At 47.3% G+C, this 23417-nt stretch overlaps 1 protein-coding gene across 3 annotated transcripts in view; it reads right to left on the reverse strand.

Annotated features, from left to right (window-relative positions):
• Positions 1-23417, reverse strand: part of RBBP8 (RB binding protein 8, endonuclease) — a 513323-nt gene that overhangs the window by 17665 nt on the left and 472241 nt on the right. For all 3 annotated transcript variants that reach the window (XM_085605771.1, XM_085605770.1, XM_085605772.1), the window contains exon 18: positions 9931-10072. In XM_085605771.1, the coding sequence (XP_085461897.1) occupies positions 9931-10072 (142 nt within the window). The remainder of the gene's footprint in view (positions 1-9930; positions 10073-23417) is intronic.

Raw genomic sequence — 23417 nt, forward strand, 5'->3', positions numbered from 1 at the left:
CAACTCACCCTGACTCCTGGAATCTCATTTTGCAACAATTCAATTGTCAGCTCCTTTTATTTTATGTTGACTCTTTCCGATCAGAGCATTCAATCCTGGAAAGTGGATTTCTCTGGGTGACATGGCATGTAAAGCACAGCTCTATGGTGCATACATCATGACACACTGAGGTCTGCTTACTGCAACTCACAGTAGTATAAAATGGTGGTAGGTTCCTGTGGGCAGTTACAGAGAAAGCGATCGACTCCAAGCCCCTCTCCTATATCCTCTGTCCCTATGCCGTATGCACATCCAATAAAAGCAAAGATCACGTCACATGTTTTTTTCCTGGAAACAGACTTTATTAAGGAGTTTCACTAATCACTTGAGTAAACACACTTCGTATTCCGGCAACCAAACGTTAATGTGAGAAACGGATGCACAATGTCAGGGCAGACTGGCGAACACAAAATGAATAATCTCCAGCACTGCAGCATGTGAGCACCAAAACAAAAGCTAATGAACCGGCCCACATGACTGGAGGCAAAGTTGAACTTATAAAGACAGAGTAAACACGGTGACGGTGCAGCTATAATTTTACAAGGTTAGGGATGATATTATTAGGCAGTTTCACTTTCACACATTCCGGCAACCAAGTGTTAGATGGGAAAACCAGATGCAGGCACATCATCATAGTCAGCTGGTCAGACTGGCGAACAGAAAAAATGAATAGCTAAAAACCGACCAAATGATTGATGACAATGAGGTGCAAATTGGGGCTAATTTGAACTTGTAAACAGTAGAGACACGCAGAGATGATGTAGCTATGAATTTACAGTGGTAGACCTCATGCATTTGGCTTTTGTAGTCGGTGTTTGCTGTTTGCGGTATTATCAGAGAACAAGTGCACAACAGTAAACACCAACCCAGGAGGCTGCTGAACACACATCAGGCCTACAATCGACGGCGCTGCGGCTTCCGTGATCTTGTAGGGAATTGTATGACCATTATTAGGCAGCTTCACTGCATTCCGGCTACCAAATATGAATGTGGGCAAACAGACAGGGTCAGACGGGCAATGGCAAATACAAAACAGAGAAGCTCCACATGAGCATGAACATGTCAGACACCAAAATAAAAGCAGCCTACATAGAGAACAAGCATTGGCATAGCCAATAGGTCTCGCCTTTGGGACCTTATAAGTGTTTAGCCATGCAACAGTTGATGTTGTTGCACCAAGGATATTGTGCTGCATAACTAAATACTTATACGGTCCCAAAGGCGAGACCTATTGGCTACGCCAATGCTTGTTTTCTTTGTACAAGTCGATCAGGAACACCAACAGCTACCCTACCAGGCCTAATTATAATGCTACCAGATTTTGGGTAATCTAGATTTCTTGGAAATCTGGTATTCTCATTAAATAGTTTACTGTGGTGTTACATGGTTTATTTTTTATTTTTTTTATATTACAAACTTGGCCAGTGCACATTACATGAGCACTAGATTATGTTGCACAAGGTCAGATATATATTTTAAAGTCCTGGGGAGCTTAAATGGTTTAGCCAGAATACCAGGATGTTTTAGGGATGCCTGAACTCGAACCTGGTTCCCCAGTTTGTCCTCCACTAGGCCAAAACTCCTCTGTGAAACACATAGCCCTTTACTTCAGTGAATAAAAGAACACTTAGCATCTACATTCGTTTTCACGCTTTAATAAATTAGCAGCTAAATCCCTTTGCACGTTCCAAGTATACTGCTTCCGCATACTTACCGAAAATTCGCAACCGCAGAGCAACAAGCTAACAACTTAATCATGCACTAAATAAAAATGTGGGGATGCACATTGTCCAAGGACAAGCTGTACTCGATGGGTAAACACGATTTTAAGAACTGCAAACTGCGGCGTTGATTGTGAGCATACGTACTTAGGGTAAGTAAAAGAGCAGCAAAGCTAATGCAAGTGCCGGAGAACATCAAAGCGGTTGTGCGGCTGCGAAAGTGATCGCGATCAAACATCAAAGCGGCCGTGAAAGTGATCGCCATCGCGATCAAGCGCGGCACGCGCCCGCGCACATGCACTGTAGTTCTAGGCCGGCCATGGTAGCATTTTTTTAAGCCCTCACAATAAGTCTCGCCAGACCAGCGCATGCGCTGGGTCAGGCGAGACCTAAAAAGGGGAGTGCGCATGACTGCTTTCTTCGGCCCTGGGGCTGACCAACCAGTCAGTACCCACAACAGGGGGCAAAGCCACTCCCCCCTGCCCTCGAGGAGGACCGCCCACCCGCTCGCCCACAACCAGGCACTCCAGGCACTTCTGCTTTCTCGCACTGTGAGAAGCAAAAACATAAAATGGTAGTTTTACCATTTTATGTTTCTGCCTTCTCGCACTGCGAAAAAGCAGTGGGGCGACACCCCCACGTAGGAGCCACCACTGGCGACCACATAATCTGACTGCTAGGCTGTACACACACCTCTTGCCGGCATATGGTAGCGGGTCCTGATTGGACTACATTTTCACACAGAGCGTGCATGTGGGGCTGTTCCGCGAAGCGAGACATAGAGCACGGGGTATATCGGACCATTCTCCAGTTGAGGTATCACTACGGGGCCTTGCCCTGGACCACACTCTCCCACCACATATAGATCCCTGGAACTTTAAAGACCGAGAGTTTAAAGAAGTTCAGGGAACGAGCGGAACAATATTTTAATGAAAATTCTGGATGTTTGTTCGCATTGTACCCTGTGGGAGACTTATAAAGTGGTGGCCAGGGGCTATGTCCAAGTGGCGGTGGAGGGCAAGAGGAAGGAGTGGCGCTCCCGGTGCAATGAGTTAGAATAGGACATTTTAACCATTGCGGCATGCTTGGGGCGGGAGGGGGACCTTGGCTCTACCCTGGGACAGCGGTTGTGCTTCAGACAGAGGGAGCTACGAGACCTGGAAGAGAAACCGGCCTGCTCTCATGCGATAGCCTCGCAGAGGCATTTATATGACCTGAGAAATCAGGCCAACAAACTAATAGAGTGGCTAGAAAGGAGGGACAGGGACCAAAATTAGGTCTTGGAACTGCGGATGCCTGACAGTCCTCCGTGCATGTCTGGAGCGGCCATAGCCGAGACCTTCGCAGCCTACTATGAAACACTATACAAGTCGGTCTCTAGTAGAACGGGGGAGACGACAGTGCCGAACTGCTCAAGGACATCTCCCGGCTAGAACTCTCGACAGAAGACAAGGAGGAAATTGATCGAGACGTGACAATGGAGGAGATGGTGGGTGCTATTCATGATTTAGAGTACGGAAAGGCAGCAGGCTCGAATGACTTGCATGTGGAATTAAATAAATGTGTGGCGGACAAGATGGCTCAGATGATGCTAAACATGTTTCAAACTGCGCTGAAAGATGAGTGATTGCCAGAGGACTTGAGATAGGCCACCATAATTGTTATTCCAAAGAAGGGTAGACCCCAGAGCTATGTAGCTCCTACAGACCTATCTCCCACTCAATTTCGAGGCCAAGGTCCTGGCAAAGGTGTTGGCTAACCAACTACATTAGATTATCTCTACAGTAATACACCCCGAACAGTTGGGATTTATGCCACACAGGAGCACCCGGCTGAATCTCTGACGTTTATATGAAGTCATGCACATGATGGCGATTTGACCGGCTGAAACCTCAGCTTTGCTTTCGCTGGATGCCAGTATGGCATTCAACAGTATAGAATGGCCATACCTGTTCACAGACTTGTCTAGGCTGAGTTTCGGGCCGAAGGTTTGTGCCTGGGTTGGACTCCTGCATTGTGAACCACTGAAGAGAATCAGTGTGAATGGGACGGTATCCAGGCCATTCTTATTACATAGGGGTACGCGCCAAGGGTGCCCGCTCTCCCCCAGGATTTTCATGTTGGCGCTCGAACCACCCATGGCGTGGGTACATAAGGACCCTCTCATCCATGGTATTGATGGTGGGGCGGCTGGGGGGGAACGTATCTCCCTATATGCTGATGATGTCCTGCTATACGCACACAAGCCACGCCAGACGATCCACAGACTCATTCACATATTTCAACTTTTCGGCAGTTACTTGGGCTACCAGATAAACTGGGACAAGTCCCTGGCCTTTCCCCTAGCCAGTGAGATCCTCCCTCTCAGGTCCGCCTGAGCGGCTTTGGTACAGAGCAAGGAATTCAAATACTTAGGTATACAGGTGACCAAATCGAAGGAGGAATTCCTGACTCTTAATTTGCAACTGGAGAGATTGTGGGGCGATGTGACTCACTAGCGGCGGCTCCCGGTCTCTCCAATGGGTTGGGCAGTCCTATTTAAGATGATGGCCCTTCCTTGCCTTCTATATGTGTTGCAGAAGACCCCATATAAAATCCTGAGTGCGTTTATTCGGGCTATTGAGGGGGAGCTGCATAGCTTGCTTTGGGATAGAGGTAGCTCACGCATAGCAAATTGCAGCGAGGAGTCTATGAGGGCGGATTGGCGGTTTCACACCACAGGTGCTATTACGTGGAGTCCCAGCTCATTACTCTAAATGACTGGGTTTTTACGCCCCATATTGAACCAGAGTATCGGGTGGACCGCCACATCATGGGAACCGAGAGCTATCCGGCCGCAGTATTTCTTAAGGGCCGTGAGAATCATCTCCCCACACACATGCGGGCAGTGATACAGGTATGGCGAGAGGCCATAAAATTACTGGGGTGGGAGAGCAAATGGACAGAGCAAACCCTGCTTTGGGAATGTGACCTGCTGAGTGAGGTTGGGCGCCAGCAGGGTAGGTGGAGCCTCATCGGGATAGATTGCCTTGGAGATGTCTGACAGAACGGGGCCATGATTAAATTTGATGACCTACAGAAAAAATATCAAATGGCTGATGGGGAGCGGTTCCACTACCTGCAGTTGAGACATGCCCTGCAGTGCCAATTGCCGGAGGGAGACCGCTACCTGATAATTCCCCATTATCACTCCTTGACCCGATGGTGGGTAAGGCTGTCTCTCTCACTTATGAGAAGCTCATGAATAACTCCCCGGACCCCATGGGAGAGGCTTGGGAAGCAGACTTGGGGCTATTGGAGGATGAGGATTGGGTGGAGGCTTGCGGAGCCCCAGGGAGATTGCCATACGAGAACGCCTTCGATTGATCCAAATCCAGATCCCACACAGGTCATTTGCCCCAGGACAAACCAACATCGACTGGGTTGTTGAGAGTGGGATCGGTACGCTAGGGGCTGCGGGGAGGTGGGCACTTTATTCCACATTATTTGGGCCTGTCCCAAAATTCAGCGCTACTGGGCCAGGGTAGCTCGGGTAATGACTAATGTTGTGGGTCTTCAGGTCCCAGTCGAGCACAATGGCACCTACTGGGAGTGACGGGGGAGGAGAACCGGCTCAGGCACACCAAAACTTGGCTCATGATGGCCTCTGGAGAGGCACAGAGGAACATTGCGATGGCATGAGGGACTGCCGATCTCCCCAGGATTGGGGACTGGATACGTGATTTGGACCAGCAGGCGGAAAAGGTGGTTTACCAGAGTAGGGGATGCCCTAAAAAATGGAAAAAGATTTGGACCCCATGGGAGGAATACAGATCTTAGTTGTGTAGTTGGTGGGGATGTTTTGGAACAGCTGAGGATTGGGACCCCGAGATGTTAGGGGAAGACACTGCGTTTTTTCTTTCAAAGACTGTATTAAACCTCTCTGCTCACTGCCGTCATACTGTACTCTGTCTTTGCATTATCTGTAATGGTTTCCTGAGCAAATGTTCAATAAAAAGAATGTTTAAAAAAAAAAGTGAATTGTTTTGTTTTAAGAAAGGTGCGGCCTGCAACTCCAATGCCCTTTAAATAATAATTCGAAAGAAATAAAGAACGACAAAGGGGAGGTGAGGGGGGGGGGGATGGAAGAGCAGGATTCAGACAATCAGTGGAGGTGGAACAACAGGGGAACAAGTGTGGGGTGGGAGGTGAGGTGTAAACATGCACACAAAATAAAAAACACAAAGCCAGGGGAGATGGAGGAAATAAGAGCTGAGATGGGGGTGGGAGGATGGAACCCACGGGGGTATTTCAATGGGGATGCAGCACACAGGTGAGAGCAAAAACACATGCACTTGTATGGACCGCAGAAAGAAGAATCAAATGTAGTTTCCACAATGTAACCAGTGAAAGGGTAGAATTCATCCAGTCAGGAGGATGGTGAAGAAGCTATGCTCCAAAGGAGGGACAAACACAAGAAAAGCCATAAAATAAAAAGCAAGCAAATGAGATTGACGAGAAAGTCGACCAATGGTAAGCAAGGGGCTGCCCCAAAGCCCATTGTAAGTATTGATACTCTCCAAAAACAGGTCTACGGCAACAACAGCTAAATTCTGCCTGGTAGGACAGACCTACTGAAAAAGAGAAAGGAAGAATATGCCTGAATCTATCACAGAAATTATTCAGACTGACCTCCTGCGTCATCCAGTGAGAGACTGTCCAGTTTTTTTTTTTTAAGAACATCTTTTTATTGATTGTCTTCTATTTAGCAAAAGAATATTATATTTCAACTTCACAGGCAAATGCAGGTTCTAAAAGGTCCTCAGGCAAAGGGTCTTTCTTAGTGAATACAGGGTTTCTTCCCCAGCCATTACACTTTTCATTTTCTTTACATCTTTCCACTCCCTCCCTTCTCCTCAACTCGTCTTTGGCCATCCTATATAAGCCCTCCATGGACTTCGTATTTTATGCTGTTTTCTGAGACACTCTCTTCCTTCATATACTACTTTTCCAGCCTTCATACAAATATCCATTCCTCTTTGCCACTGTTCTACCATGGGTATTGTTTAGGCTTCTCAGTGTCTGATAATGTCCCTTTTGGCCACCATGAACCCAAGAAGACAGTAGATTGTGTTGATCCTTGTTAGCTAATTATGTCCTTGGTTAGCTGTTCTTTCCCTGCCACTAGCGATGTCTACCCTTCTGTACTCTCCCAGAATTTTTTTTGCCTGCAATCCCGCAGCCCAGGTATAAGGGAACATTCTTCTGTTTTATTCTTAAGGCAGTTATACCTGAGGGATACACCCATCTTAAAAAATTGGCTTGTATGATAATGTGATCTATGTAGTCCTTTTTTTAAATAAAATATCTTAAAACTAGATCTGGTTGACACTTCCTTTGAGTGTCTAAGTGTGTTGTCTTAGTTGTCATTCTCTGAGACGCCTAGGTCCCCTTGCGATTACTCCCTCAGGTGCTTTAGGTTATCCGGGGTACTGTTAATAAGCATTTTATAGATTTGGGAGCTGGAGGCCTTTTTCCACAGTTCTCTTTTTTCTAAGGGGGTTTTGTCTTGGAATTCCTTCCATTCTTCCAGTGTGTAGCGGGCACACTTCAGAGGTATGTACCCATACTACTGAGAGGGTGCAGGTAATACCCTTCCTAAAGATGTGCAAACTATTTTATTCCTTCCACCCATAATATGTCTCCCAACTCCGATATACCCATGTTGGCCCACTGTTGGAAACCCTTCATCTGTATCAGGTCTCCCATATTTCTTTTTTTCAATAACGGGGTCTTCAAGGTTCTTACAGTACCCATTTCAGGGTCTCTGTGACTATTTCACATACTTTCATTACTGCTCATATGGGTTGTGGCAGGTTTTTGAACCCAGTTCTATTATGTAATAATGGAGAAGTGATCTGTCCCCCATTTCTACCACTGGGTCATCCAGGTCTTAATTCCCAGTAATTAACTACAAACATCTGCGAGGTCCAGTCATAGAACCTAATGTTGTGGGGTGTGCCATACTCCCCATACAGGGCCAACAATGCTGTGGGACTCCATCCATCTCACTTCATCACCCTCAGCTTTCCTTCTGGTTCTCAAAAATAGGGATCAGCTAGAAAGAAGAGGGTGTTTTGCATTGTACGTAAGAAACACAGTAGCAAGATCATTTTAAAGTGCACCGTTCTTCCCAGCATTGAGAGTGGCAGGGTAATACGTCTTACACCCGCTTTAAATTTAACTAAGGACAGGTTTAGGTTTCTTGTTCGGAATAACTCTTTACTTTTCATAAAACTAAATTCCTAGGTACGGAAACAGTCTTCCAGTCGGTCAGGCAAATTGCGATTGTTTCTTAATTTGCCCTTATAAGAGTCCTAAACATTTTTGCCAATTACTGTTTTATCCTGAGATTACACTGAATCTTTCAAAAAAGTCCATTAGGGTAGGAATTGTTACATTCAGTTGCATTACATAGGGTAGAATGCTGTCCGTGTAAAGAAATATTCTATTTTCTGTACTAGACTGTCACCTGAGACTTTTAAACAGTACACCCAGCTATCCTCTGTTAAATTACCTTATTGAGTTATTGAAAAAGGGGATTTATCCACTTAAAGGCTGAAACATGGCTAAGGAGCACAAGCAGCCTCTGCCTCAGCCCGAGTTATCACAGGGAAAACAAGACAGCTCAAATAGGCTTCTACCTAATGAACAAAATGTGGGAGTTCTTGGTATATAGGTGTGTTGAGTTAAAAAATTACAGCTTGCAGTCTGATGGTTGGAGGAAAAGTAGTGGACGTCAACCTCATTTCATAAAAGAATTGGACATTTTATTTGAAGAGATAACTTAAAGGAGTAGCTTGCACAAAATGTAGCGCTGACGTAAAATTCTTACAGCAAATCTTACAACAAATCAATTTTACACTTTGTGCAATCTGGAAAGGAGCAAATGATATATGCCCCACAACATACATGGCACAAAACTTTTTCATGCTATTTTTGTCCAGTTTACATAATGTTCTCCACTTTTTCGAATGTGAAAGATTGCACTGCCTTCGAAGCATCATTTTTATTACATATCTTACTAAATCGGATTGCTCTTTTTTTTTTATATAAAAATAGAGGGAATGTATTGAGTAAGATTGGTTTATTAAAATATCTACTACCCATTTAAAATGATGTGCTAATTCTTCCCCTGCATTTTAACACCATGCAAAATTCCGAATTTAATATAGTCTGAACAATATTACGAAAGGTGTGAAAAAAATGGAGCAAATCGATTTGCCTTCGCTGTTGCGCCAGTGCAAATTTTTTGTGATATATTAGATATGCCGCTAGAGGAAAATGTAGAAAAACATCAAAGTGAAGGTATAATGTTTAAGGGGCTGCACCTTCTGTCAAACTGAAAACCGAGAGAAATCTAAATATATCAATGACAGATTACAAAGCACACCAGCAGAGAAATGAAATACTCGTAGTTTGAATAGAAAAATATTTTTAAAAGCTTAAACCCATCCGTCATGCGACTCACTGTTGTTCCTTAAGGACTTCATATTAATGGAAGCTGGTTTATATTAGGACGGTTGTGGGAATAATGCTGCATCAGAAACAAGTTGTGACAAAAATAATATACTGAAACTGTATTTAATAATTGAAATGTAGTTAAACACTAACATTTGCATGTAATACAAAACAAAAAATGCATGTTTTATACTGGGGTTATTTTTCAAGGCACACGGTTAGAGAAAGCATGGCATTAAGGTAAGGATTAAGTTAATAGATAATGTTGAGCATTAGGCTTAAGCATTAGGCTAGGGTAAACTATCTAACCAAATGTTTTTACTACAAAGCTAATTAATGGAACTTTGTATTCATCATTTTTTCACATGCAGTTGAGCAGCATGTAAATCAAGGTAGTACTGTTCTTTTACGGATGTTGGGAGGTGGCGATATAAGCACAGAAATGTATATAAAATCCTACATTAGTCCAGTTTTTCACACATCTACCGTATTATTCAAGGCAACGTCTCATGCATAATTAGTGGAGGTATGAAATACAACTTTTAATTTGTTTTTAGTATACAACTGCTTCTATTTTTGTGTGAAACAGTAGCCCCCCCCCCCCAAGAAAAATGTTTATCCTTCAATAGTAATTGTCAAACAGTCAAGAATGCTACACACTAGTCATTACCTCTGTCCTTGCAAATCTGAGTTGTAGGAAAGCCAACTTCCCAAAAGTTTTCGGGAGTGCTGGGAGGGATGTAGCGGAATCTGTGCCTTGAGCAGGAAGCCAGCTTCTGTGCTCTTTCTTCATCCGGAAGATCTGCATAATACTAATGATAGAAGTAACATATTAATTGCATCGTCAATGTGTTAGGACATGTCCACATCAGTTGCCAACAAAGTATCAGTGCTTTCTAATAAAAAAAAAAACTGGTTCCAACATACAGGGCCTAATGCACTAGTTACTTACCTTCGGTAACGATATATCTGTAAGAAACATTAGTTAGTTATAGATTCCTTACCTTAGAATTACCCCCAGGGATCAGACTGGATCCGGAAAGTTTTTTCGTCTGCAGTACCACTGTGCGTCGGAAGGTGGCGTCGGGTGGCTACGCGTCCGTCGGCGGTGTGGCTGGGATGACGTCGTGGCAGCTACATAGACGCCGCCCTCGCGCGCTGACGTCAGTTCTGTACACAACTTTCCGTGCCAGAAAGGCAGAGCTGTGCAAGACACTGACCATTGGTGCACAAAACTAGGGCCCTGAAAGGATGTCCATAAACCTAGAAATCAGTTCGCAGACCGGGGAGGATGGGTGGGGCGGTAAGGAATCTATAACTAACTAATGTTTCTTACAAATAGATCGTTACCAAAGGTAAGTAACTTGCGCATCTGAAAGAATCACGTTAGTTATAGATTCCTTACCTTAGAATAGATACCCCAGCAATACCAACCCCGGTGGTGGGTCTGCGAACCAAGATCACACCAGAAAATCCTGGAGAATAGAACGGCCAAAGAAGCCGTCTCTCCGGACTTGGCTGTCCAGACAGTAGTCTTTTGTAAAAGCGTGCAGTGATGCCCACGTGGCTGCCTGACAGATGTCATTTAGAGGTACTCCCCTTCCTAAGGCAGTAGTGGCTGCCGTCGACCTGGTGGAATGGGCACGTAGCCCGACTGGAGGCTCCTTTTTAGCCAGAGAGTAACAAACATTAATACACAGCACGACCCATCGAGAAATGGTGCATTTGTGTACGGCCTGACCCTTCTTTGCACCCACATAGGCCAACAAAAAGTTGACCATCCTCCCGGAACTGCTTTGTGCGATCCAGATAGAAGGAAAGCGCACGTTTTGGGTCCAGACAGTGGAGCCTCACTTCTTCCTTGGAAGAATGTGGCGGCGGAAAGAAGGTGGGCAAAGTAATGGTCTGCCCGATGTGGAAGGCAGTGACCACCTTAGGAAGAAAGGACGGACGGGTCCGGAGAACCACATTGTCCGGATGAACAGACAAGAAAGGAGGTTATGAGGAAAAAGCCTGGAGATCACTCAACCTCCCAGCAGAAGTGATGGCTACCAGGAAAGCAGTCTTAACGGTAAGTCAGCACAAGATTCAAGTCCCACTGAGGCATAACAAAAGGAATTGGAAGAAAGAGATGCGTTAAGCCTTTCAAGAAGGCAGAGATGGCTGAAAGGTAGCCCTTGATAGTTCCCAGAGCAGAGCCCTGCTGGGCTTAGGAGAGAAGGAACAAGAGTACTTCAGAGGGGGCAGAAAGGGGATCCACAGCCTTTGCTGTGCACCTTGCCACAAATTTTTTCCACCTGCAGGCGTATACCGTTTCTGTGGAGGGACGCCTGGCTAACAAGATTAACACGCAGAGTTCGGGAGGCAGGTCGAAAGACGTCAACTGCCGCCGCTCATTCTCCACGCAAGGAGGTTGAGACTAGACAGGTTCGGGTGGAGGACTGTCCCCTGCTGCTGCGACAGAAGATCCTCCCGAAGAGGCAGACTGATCGGAGGATCGATGGCCATGTTGAGCAGCTCGGGATACTAGACTCTTCGTGCCCAATTCGGAGCCACAAGAATGACTTGGGCCCGGTCGTGCCTGATCTTCTTCAGCATTCTGGGCAGAAGTGGTATAGGCGGAAAGGCGTACAACATACCGCAACTCCACTCATGAAAAGCGTCGCAGAGCGAGTGCCGCCTTGAAACTTCCAACGCGCAAAACTTCTGACATTGCACGTTCTCCTCGTGGCGAATAGATCTAACCAAGGCTCTCCCCACTGTTGAAAGAGACCTTGCACCACCTCAGAGTGAAGACGCAATTCGTGATCCATCATGCACCGGCGGCTGAGTTCGTCCGCCCTGGCCTTCAGAGAACCTGCCAGGTGTTGAACCACCAAGGAAATGCCCTGATGTTCCAGCCATGTCCAGAGGCAGAGGGCCTCCTGACATAGGGTCCACGACCCAACCCCGCCCTGTTTGTTGCAATACCACATGGCAGTGGTGCTGTCCGTGAACACCTGCACTACTCTTCCCTGGACAGTGGGAAGGAAGGCCTTCAGTTCAAGACAAATCGCCCGGAGCTCCAGAAGGTTGATCTGAAGCCCGGACTCCGCCGGAGACCAGAGTCCTCTGATCTCCGCCTCTCCCATGTGGCCGCCCCATCCCAGAAGGGAGGCATCCGTCACCACAGTGTGGTCTGGTTGGGGAAGGGAGAGGGACCTGCCACTGACCCAATCCTGGTTCGTGACCCACCACTGCAGTTGTTGAGCAGTGCCCTCCGAGATCTGGGCGTAATCGGACAGATTCCCCTGATGCTGCGCCCACTGGAACTTCAGGTCCCACTGCAGAGCCAGCATATGCCACCTGGCATGATTGATCAGCAGGATGCAGGAGGCCATGAGGCCCAGCAGCCTCCGGGTCATTCTGAACGAAACCCGGGACAAGGGCTGAAAGATCGGAATTCTAGCCCGAAAGTCCCGGAATTGCTGTTCGGGAGGATAGACCCGAAACTGCGTCGTATCCAGAACAGCTCAGATGGAGAGGAGCTTCTGAGAGGGAATCAGGTGCGACTTCGGCACATTGATGGAGAACCCCAGCTGATGCAGGAGGTCGGCCGTAGACTGGAGGTGGGAGACGACTGCCTGGGGCGAGCCCGCCTTCAACAGCCAGTTATCAAGATAGGGGAAGACTGAAACCCCTGATCTGCGCAGATGAGCTGCGTCCACCGGCATCACTTTCGTGAACACCCAAGGGGCGCTGGTAAGGCTAAAGGGGAGCACGGTAAACTGAATGTGCTCGTGGCCGACCGTGAACCTCAGGTAACGCCGGTGGGCCGGCTGGACGGGGATGTGAAAATAAGTATCCTGCAAATCCAACGCTACCATCCAGTCTTGTGGGTCGAGGGCAGACCAGACCTGAGCAAGGTCAACATCTTGAACTTCTCCTTCCGGAGGAAGCGATTGATGTCCCTGAGGTCCAAGATAAGACGCAGGCCCTTGTCCTTCTTTGGAACCAGAAAGTAGTAGGGGTAGCAACCACGGCCTACTTTCGGGACAGGAACGCGCTCGATGGCTCCCTTGGCCAAGAGAGCCATAACTTCCTGTTGGAGAAGGGCCAAATAATCCTCCCAAATGCGGTGGTAACGAGGTGGCATGGCTGGAGGGGTAGTCTCAAAGGGGAGGGAGTAGCCCCTTCAGACTATCTGCAAAACCCACCTGTCCGAAGTGATGGCGCCAGTGGGGGAGGTGATGGCGAATCCTGTCGCCCACTGGCGTTTGATGGGCCTGAAAGGTCGGACTAGGACAGTTTGGAGGCTGCTGCAGGGTGGGGCGGGGGGGTTGGTGGACTGGCCCGCCCGCTGGCCCCTTGAACCACGATGCTGGTTCCCACGTCCCCGGCCATGCGAAGGTTGTGTAACTTGCTGCGGCCTGTGTCCCTGGGTGGGACGTAGTGGGGCACCCCTTTCATAGCCACAAAAGGTGCCGAAAAGCAGACTGCGCCAGACGGGAGGAGAGGTCCAAGGACGTGGCCGTAGCCCGTGAGTCCTTGAAGCGCTCTAGGGCATTGTCTGCTTTGTCGCCAAAAAGGCGACCGCCATCAAAGGGCATGTCCATCAAGGTGTTTTGGATAGCCCCCGAAAAGCCAGTGGACCTCATCCAGGCGTAGCGACGGAGCGCTACCGATGTTGAAATGGTCCTGCCCAGAGAGTCGGCGGTGTCCAACCCACAACGGATCGTAAGCTTAGATGCATCTCTCCCGGGGGTGACAGCTTGGGAGAGCACTGCCCGGGCCTCCTCCGGACACTGAGGCAGCACTTGTGCCATGGTATCCCACACTGAGTGCGAGTAACTGCCTAAGAGACATGCAGTGTTTATGGACCGCAGTCCTAAGCTGGCGGCAGAGAAAATGTTCTTCCCAAGAAGGTCCAGCTTCTTGGATTCCCTTTCCGGTGGAGCGGTAGGGAAGGCGCTTTTGGAGGTGGAGGCTTGGACCACCAAGCTCTCCGGGGTGGGGTGTTGGGAGAGGAAAGTGGGGTCGCCCGGAGCTGGGGTCGGGCGATCATCCTGTCCACGGGAGCCCCAGTGTTGGACCTGGACCACGTGCCCAAAAGGACGTCAGTGAGGGCCTCATTAAACGGCAGCAGGGGCTCCAAAGAGCTCACTGCCGGTTGCCGCTTGAAGCACCTCAGTCAGGAGATTAGTCCTGACCGCTACTGTAGGAAGCTCGAGGTTGAGAGCCTCCGCCGCCCTACGCAACACCACAGCGTATGACGCTCCCTCCTCCGTAGGCACGGTAGGAGGAGACAACATGCCAAGGTCGGGTGAAGTGTCAAGACCACTGGCATCCCCCAGTTCCTCTCTCCAGTCCTGCTCAGGCTCAAGCTGGTCAGTTAAAGGGTCACCTGACCCCTCCCAGTCCTCCTCATCTTCCTCTGGGTGCCATTGTGGTTGGAAAGGGGCCCCAGGAGTGAATAGGGGCATGAAAACCCCACCCGGCGTTGGATCCGGCGTCGGTCGACGCCGGTCCGGCCAGTGTACACGTCGGGAAGGAGACTGGGGTCGATGCCGGCCAGTGTCGGGCACCGTAATGGTGTTGTTGGAAGCGGCGCTGGTGGAGGTGTAATAAGGTCAACCGGCGCCGAACCAGGCCTGGATCGAAGGGGGCCTGCGGCGCCGGAGCTGCCAGCAGCGAAGACCTAGGCCCCTCAACCGAGTCCCCGGGGCCCGAAGGAGCGCCGGCGGGGTCGGTCTGCCCAAAGATGGCATGCATCGCCTCGTAGAATATACGAAGTTGGGCGGGGGTCGCTCCTGGTCCCGGAAAGGGAGGGAAACTCGGCGTCAACCCTTCAGACTCCGCGCGTTAGAGTGGCACCACCCGCGCGCCTCGGCGAGTCGGCCGACCGATGAGGAGAAGGCGAAGAGCAACCATGCTTCTTCGACTTCTTCTTATGCTTCGACTTATCTGACCCAGAGTGCGAAGACTTCGAGCCGGACTGATGGTGGAGCCGCGACCGGTTCCTCGACCTCCCTCTCGGCCGGGTCCTAGAACGGCGCAGAGCCGACTGCCGTTGTTCAAGCAGCTTTCGGGACCGCTCCCGCAAAGCCTTCGGCGCAACTGACAGTCGGAGCACAACTTGGGCTCGTGGTCGCGCTCCAGGCAAAAGAGGCACACGCGGTGCGGATCCGCACCGACATGAAAAGGGTACAGGAACCGCAGTCCTTGAAACTGGGCATCCCTCGTGCACCTGTTCGGAGTCGGAGACTTGAAACAAGACGTCGACAAAAGTTGAGAAAAAGTTAGTAGAAAAAAATGACTGAGGTACTGCTCTTCCCGGATCTGCGCTGGCTGGCACGGAAAAAGAAAGAACGGACTTCAGCGCGCAAGGGCGGCGTCTAAGTAGCTGCCGCGACGTCATCCCGGTGACCACGATGTGGACGACAGACGTGGAGCCGACCCATGCCACCTTTCGACGTGCAGAGGTACTGCTGACGAAAAAACTTTCCGGATCCAGTCTGACACCTGGGGGCAATTCTATTATAAGGAATGTATAACTAACGTGTTTCTTTCAGATGCACATAATACATTGCATTCACGAAGTCAGTTGCACTTTCTTTGCAAATAGAAAGTATCGATTTGCAATGCTCTAAAGGTGGTTTGCAATTGGTATCTGCCATTACAAATTGCAATAAACACTACAATCTACTGCACACTCCAAGGAAAAAGTGTCACCCTCCCATATATTTAGCAATGGCATGCAAAAATGAATTGCAACTGTTTTACAGTGCAAAGCTTGGAATAGTTAATTTATGAGGTTGACTGTTTGCGACTTATGGTGAAACGTCCCTCTGCCCTGCAAAGAGTGAGTCTGGTCCCAGTGAACACTCAAAAATAAATGCTTTGCTCAGTTAAAGCATTTCCAATCCCTTGGTCCAGCAATACAATCATCTCTCTCTCTCTCTTCACTCTTGTGGGATTCTTGGTCTTTTTGCATGAAAAAGTAATCAGTTCCAGACATTCACATTAGACAGGAATGACATGCCCACCTTCATCTGTAACGTTTTCCCTGACTTTGCAGCTTCCGATATCTGGGAATATGAAGGACACTCCACCCTGAACTCTGTGAACCTCGAACCCTTGGTACGGAAAGTTAATCAGGACCTACACAAAAGGCAGTCTCTTTCGTTAAATGTGATTGGTAGGATTGTTTTATACAAAATGGTGGTGTAGCTGAGGTTCCTTTATTTTTATCAGAACCTCCCGATACTTTTGTCTAGTCATATGGATAAGTTGGCATCATCATTCTCCTGACATAATTCTAGGTCCTGCCTAGCCCTTCCTCACTGCCAACGCACTCTGTGCGATGGCGGTTTAGGGATGACCAACCTTTACCTATACTATCTAGCCTCCCAGCTTTTGGTGATCAATTAATGGTTTAGTGGGGGTTGGTCTTACCCTGCCTTTTAGCTGCAATTGGAGTCCCTGGGATTTTCTAGGAATATGGCTATGGTATTCGGATCCATGGTCTCCGCCACGATCCCTGTGGTGACCCAGGTGAATGTATTGGCCTGGAGGGCCATGCTTCAACACACTGAGTGGGGTAGCTAGCTCACACTCCAAACCCCCTTGTGGCATGGCATATGGCTGAGTGAAGTGACTGTACCGACAGGTTTCGGGAAATGGAACCTCATCGGTATATCACAACTAGGCGACATATGGTCTGGGACCCAATTACGCTCCTTTCAGGAGCCTCAAGACGTCTAGGCACTCACCTCTTCATAATTCTACAAATACCTACAACTATGACACACACTACAAGTCCACATATCCTGCGACTCCTCCCTCCCTGAATTCAACTCTCTGGAGGCATGCTGGGCAAGTGAGGCATTTCACAGATTTATTGTATCCTTATCATCAATGCCCCTGGTAAGCTGGATCATCTTAAGGCATGCTCGGAAAGTTGGTTGGGTCCCCTTAAAGATGACGACTGGCGGGACACCATGATGGGGCTTCACATCATATCTATTTCCTTCCGGCTACATCTGATCCAAACCTATTATCTCATTGTACCTACCTCACCCCGGCCAGATTACATCGGGCAGGCCTTCTCCCTGCTCCCACCTGCCCTCACTGTTCCAATGCCCCTACTGATTTCTAACACATGGTATGGTTATGCCCGGTGATCCAAAGATAATGGACGGCCGTCACCAGGGAACTCTCAGATGTGTTAGGCTGGGAGTTGCCACTCTCCGCATTCATGTTGCTGCTTGGCGTCATGGAGGGTTCCAGTGGTTTGAGAGCCTATCAGACATTCTTGGGTACAGCCAACATGGTAGCTAAACGAAACATAGCAGCTCAAAGGAAAAACACTGTCCCTCCCCCACCCCCTCAGTGTCACAGTGGCAGCAGGGAGTGGTCTGCTGCGCACAACAGAAAGGCTTGTGTATGAGGCCAGGGGATGTCTTTTGAAACATGAACCATATGGCTGGGACAACTGGTCTGAGCCTTGAAATGTACTGTATTTCATGCCTTTACGAACTTTCCTCCTACATGGCTGTTCGTTTTACAATATTGTCTTACTTTGTGCATCTGTCTTATACTATACTTGACATGTACCCTCCTGTGTCAGTGGTGTATGATCTGTGTTAAAATTAAATTAAAAAAAAGTTGAACCTGATTTCGCACTTTTTTTCTTTTTACATAGTGTATCAGCAGGAGAAAAATATCATGCACCTGCAATCAGGTTCCACTGGGGCCCTTTGACCCATTTGTTTAGCTAATGCAATAGGGTAACACAATCCACCAACCCTCCCAACTTGCTGTTTAACATGCTGAATTTGTCGATTCTGCAGAGGGAGATATTGCCTCTTTTGAAGAAGGATATTGTTCTTCCTTACATAAAGAACCTTGGCCATGATCCACCGGTCCCAGACACAACAGTATTTTGAGAAAGTGTGGACTGATGGGACGTGGCAGTCAGGCACATGTCATTTATAGAAGCATTCGGTAGAAAGGCCCCTTTCTTTTTAATGGAATGGACCCTTAATGTATTATCAAGGGCTTTACTGACGAGGTTGCTACAAGTTAAAATGGTTTGTACAGTCAATCTTGCTATAGTTCCTTTAGACACTGGGAAACCACTATCCCCTAAATCACGAAAATCTGCTTTTTATTAACACCTTTGTTTTTTTCATTAATACAGCACTGCTCTCCTTGTAGACCCTTTTCTACCTGTGTTTTTTGATACAGAAAGAAAGCAGGCAACTGGATTGCTTGGTTCACATGGAATTGGGATACAACCTTTGGACTGAAGTGAGGGTTACTTCTCATTTTTTGTTAAATGATTTATATTAACATTTCAATAAAAATATTGTTACAGTTTCTAGTTTTGAACATATGTTTTTACATCTTACATAGCATCATAGTCTTGTAAAGGAAAAGATTACATAGGTTACATTTTTGACATGTGATAATGTAACTTTAGAACTTTCAATGAACAAACTCCCTCCAAAAGTGTGCGAGAGCAAGCCGCTTGAAGCAGCTAAGGAGGTGGTGACCAGCAGTATGGCATTATTGGTATGTGCAAAGACTAGTTTGTCCGACTGTAATGATATTGGCTGTTTCCTCAACCCTCTTTTTTCTTCCATGGGAAGGGTATGGCTTCCAACTTCTGCCCATATAGTCACTTTTTTACTCCATTCAGCTGAATGGAAATTTGGAGGCCTTCCACAGCAGCGGTAGAAATGTCAAATCAAGAGACTATATCTTATTGTTTGGTTGAGGAAATCTGCCCGAAAATAGATCTCCTCATATTGACAAGGTTCGAATTGACATGTGCAAGGTTCAGTTACCTTAACAAGATCATCTGTTACTTACTTGAAAAAGGACCCTATTGTAGGGCAGTCATACACCAGGCGTGTGAACCTGGCTGGTGTTTGGTGCAATGGAGGGCAGGTCGAGGAAGCCCCAGTATATATACTTCCAATCCTGTATGGGGTTAAATATGCTCTGTGAGGCATGTTAAAACGTATAGTGGCATTATGGGCTACTGTGTGGGTAAGTTAGGGTTTTTTTGCTATTCCTTGCCATTAAATTCTCTGCCTATCTCAGTTTCATACTTTTCTTTTAGTGGCTCTAGGGGTGTACATGTGTGCTCTAGATGTACTTTATACTGCAAGCTTATTAAAGCCATTTCCCATTGTATGGGGGGTTTGTAAGACTGCATTTGTTTAGGGTTTACTTGATACATGGTATCATGTGTTTCCCACATCCAAATGTTCCCAAGATCTTGAACATGTAACTCCAATCAAGAGTGTCAAAAGCTTTTTTAAGTCAAGGGATAGACAGGCAGGCATGGGAAATCAAGGGGGGGGGTTACTATTCGTATTCTATATAGCGTCTGAGGGACGTACTGTATCCGGAAACGACCCTGTTTTGGTCAGTGTGCATTAAGACCTGTAGTTTGGAGAGGATTTCCTACTCTGTGTTCAAGATATACAGGGGCTTATATGATGCTGTGTTTAATGGGTCGCGTCCCACTTTGGGACAAATACTATGATGGCTTCATTTAATGTAGGGGAAGATTGCCAATCACTTGTTAAGCCTCATATAATGAAAAAGTTAAATTACCTGTAGAAATAGTTTTGCAGCTTGAAGACTTTATTCACATGTTGTGTAGTTTGTCATCTAGTGGTTGGGCCAGGAATTCTGTTTTTTGTTTTTAAGGCGTCATTGGCCATTTGTGACTGGGTCCACCCTCTATGACATCAGATGCCTTCCCACAAAGCCTGTGTGCATTGGAGCCATCCTCAGATTATTTTTCCCATTTTGTTGTCCGATCATGTCTCTGGGCTTATTACTCTCCTTGGTATAAATCCTTTCAACTCCTTTGCTTACCCACACATCTCCTTAAGAAGAGGCGGAAGGGTTGCGTGTGAATTCGGAAAAGTCTTCAAGCAGCAAACTAACACCCACATGCAAGTTACCCTTTTCATTTTGCAACATGAATCGTTTCTGGATTAAACTTTTGAGCACTGGTTACAAAGCTGTGCCTCTCTACTAGTCTGTATATTCATCCAGCTGTCTCTTGTGAAAGTGTGGACCTATGACCATGTAGAGGTCATGCAGATGTTGTTTACGGATACGTTAGCTATAAACGCTACTATGGCTCTATTCGATCTAGTAATGTGCTCTTGAGTTTCTCCAATCTTACAAGAGCCTCTTTGTAGCACATCCAAAATGGTTGAAAAGATAGGTTCTATACATTTTTTTGTTAATTGTAGACAATACATTACAGCATTCTCTACATCTACATCTCTTTCAGCTTAGTTTTAGGGAAAAGGATAGTAGTGCCTGGTTAATGTGGATGTGCAAAATTATTTTGGGCAGAAATTGGGGGTTTGTCCTCAAACACCCTTGTCCTTGTGTATTTGAAAGTATGTTGCTTATACTGTGAGAGCTTGTTGTTCACTGACTCTCAACAATGATATAATAGTAATCAGAAAGGCTGTTTTCATTGTCAGGAATTTGAGTCCTGCTTTTACATGGGCTTGAATGGTGTCCTGGTTAGTTGCGTTCGAGACCAGGTTAAGGTTCCAACTTGGTGGTGCGATTCTCTTCATCCTTCCAAGAATCTTTTGATGACTGGTGTGGTGAACAGATTCCTCCTCATAGTGCCCATAGTGTATGCCACTATAGCTGTTAGGTGTGCTTTTTCAGATTTTTATTTCAGCTTCCTATATGGAAGGTGCATATGGAATCAAACAAAGGTAGTGTCCCTTGTCAAATCGTTTGTTATTTTCTCTCCCACAAGTGAATGAATCTGTTACGGTGCTGTGTGCTTAACTCACCCTTGACCTACATCAGTTGAATGCTGCGCAGCGCAGGAGTGGTGACTCTGCACTGGATATTTGTGTGCTTGGGAACGGTACAGTACATGGATAGAGCACGTGTGCAGTACAAACATGGTTAGTGCATGTAGTGAATGTATGTATGCCTGCGAGGAATACGTTACATGAGAGATGGTATGTTGTGCAGGCAGTGCTTATTTTTGTGCCGATGGTTTCCGGTGCTCGGCACCGAACTTAATTGTCAGCACCGGCTCTAGTGACAGTCCATCACATGGTGGTGCTGTTTTGGGATGAGCACAACAAGCATGTGTATTAAGTCAATATACATTTAAAATTAATAATACCAGCCGCTCATGTTGTCATTTTAGCTTTGTGTGGGCTGAAATGGTCTAAATTGTCAAACTTATAAGATTGCGATGGTAGTTATGTTGGTGCTGCTATTGGCAGCACTGGCAGGGTATGGGTGGGGCAGGCTGCACTGGCCTTCCGAGAAGGGCCCTGGCACTTAATACAAATTAAGCACTGTGTGCAGGGTGTGCATAATGAAAGCACGTGTTACGGATGTGTGTGCCTGTGAGAAGTACCATACATGAAAAGTGAGGTGTTGTGCAGCGTACACATGGCGATTGTGTGTGCTGGAAGTGTGTGTGTTTGCAAATCACACGCCATGGCACAATACAGGAAGGCTACAGTACAGAGCAGTGCGCCCAGAGGGACTGTTTGCTTGATGTCTGTGAGTTTGGGGTGGTACAGTACGTAAAGGTGATAGTACTGGACAGGAAGTGTGCTGTGCATTTACACTGAGTGCAAGCGTGTCTGCAATGGTACATTACATGGAGGACTCAGGGTTCAATTTTTTAAAGCCCAGACTCACCTGGTGAAGACATGAGGAGTAGAGGAATTCTCTCTCCCTCCAGACAGATTTGTGCTTTGCTGCATTTCTGTGAGCTGGGTGGGACACAATGGAGGAAGGGAGACAGATACCCCTGTACACTTCAAAAGGTTGCTCTTTAAATCAGTGATAAATCACAAGGAAGGGGCCTGGACACATCTCAGGAAGGAGATGGGTCTGATAAGGGAATCAAAAAGAGCAGGACTGGGAGCCTGTGATTAACATTTTGATGCACAAATCACTGTGGCTGACATGCAGGTGTGAACTCTAGTCATTCCCATGGCCTGTGTTGTGGCACTGTCAGCTTTGGAGTCTAACCTGCTGTGACAGACAGTCTTTCAAGAGGAAGAAGAGAGAGAAAAGAGTACACTTTAAAAGAAGCAGAACACCCCATAAAACTTCAAAACCCCAGACCCTAAATCACATTTGGTGTTTGGAAATGGACCAAAGGAAGGGGAGGTTGAGCCCCCAAAATGTGTCATCTGCCAAGCAGTCAGACAGGCTGTGGGAGAAGGGGAAGCTCTGCAACACTGTCTGTGACCAGGACTAGGGGCCAAGGCCTGCTAGTGTCCCTGCTGGGTGAAGGGTCATCACCCAGTGAAACCAAGACCATCTGTCCTGGAGGAACCAGCACCTGACTGCTTGCCAAGACCAGTGTGCCCTGTGAGGAAGAATAGACAGTTGGAGGGAGTGAGGTCCTGTGGGGAGCCCTATTGAGAGGACTACCTGTGTGAGTTTGGGCCATGGTCCAGGAAAACCGAAGCTGTGACCTGGTGGTCGAAACTTTTCATCAAGACCTACCCCCTGATGACCCAGTGGACTCCGGAGGACACCGAGAGGACTTCACTCTGTCGCTGGGATCTCGTCGATAGCACAACCATCACCCTTTGAGGGGAAAACTAAACTTACTGCGCCAACAGAAGCTGAGAGCACTTCTGATTGCTTTCGCGGCAGGCAGCGTCCCTCGAGAGAGAGTCTGTGCCTTCCGTGGCCAGATGCGTGTACCGCAAGCAGCTTGACTCCTCCCAACAGGACCAGAGCTTGCAAGTGCCCACGGTCGGGGCATCGCCTGAAATGCTGAACGCTTCTGTGCTGCTGGAGCGTGTAAATCATAAAACGGGCTTGTCGGGCCCCATGGGACTTTCTGCTGACAGTGCTGCGGCACCATAGACACTTTTGACTATTTCCTGGGAGTAAAAGGGTACTCGAGTAAAGTCTACCAGTGAGCATTCCCTGGATGCGACCACCAGTGAATGGGGAACAATCCCTAAAACAATGCAAGGAAGTGGGTGGGCAGGGATTTGCCAGATAAACACTAGAACCCGACCTCAAGGGATTGTGTTGTTGCTTACAAATGTTATTTCTTTGAAAGTGTAAAGTTAAAAATAAAATACTTCCTTTTCATATAAAAGCAAGTATTTGGCAGGACATTGATTT

Source organism: Triturus cristatus, chromosome 5_1 (assembly GCF_964204655.1).
Source record: "Triturus cristatus chromosome 5_1, aTriCri1.1, whole genome shotgun sequence".
NCBI lineage: Eukaryota > Metazoa > Chordata > Amphibia > Caudata > Salamandridae > Triturus > Triturus cristatus.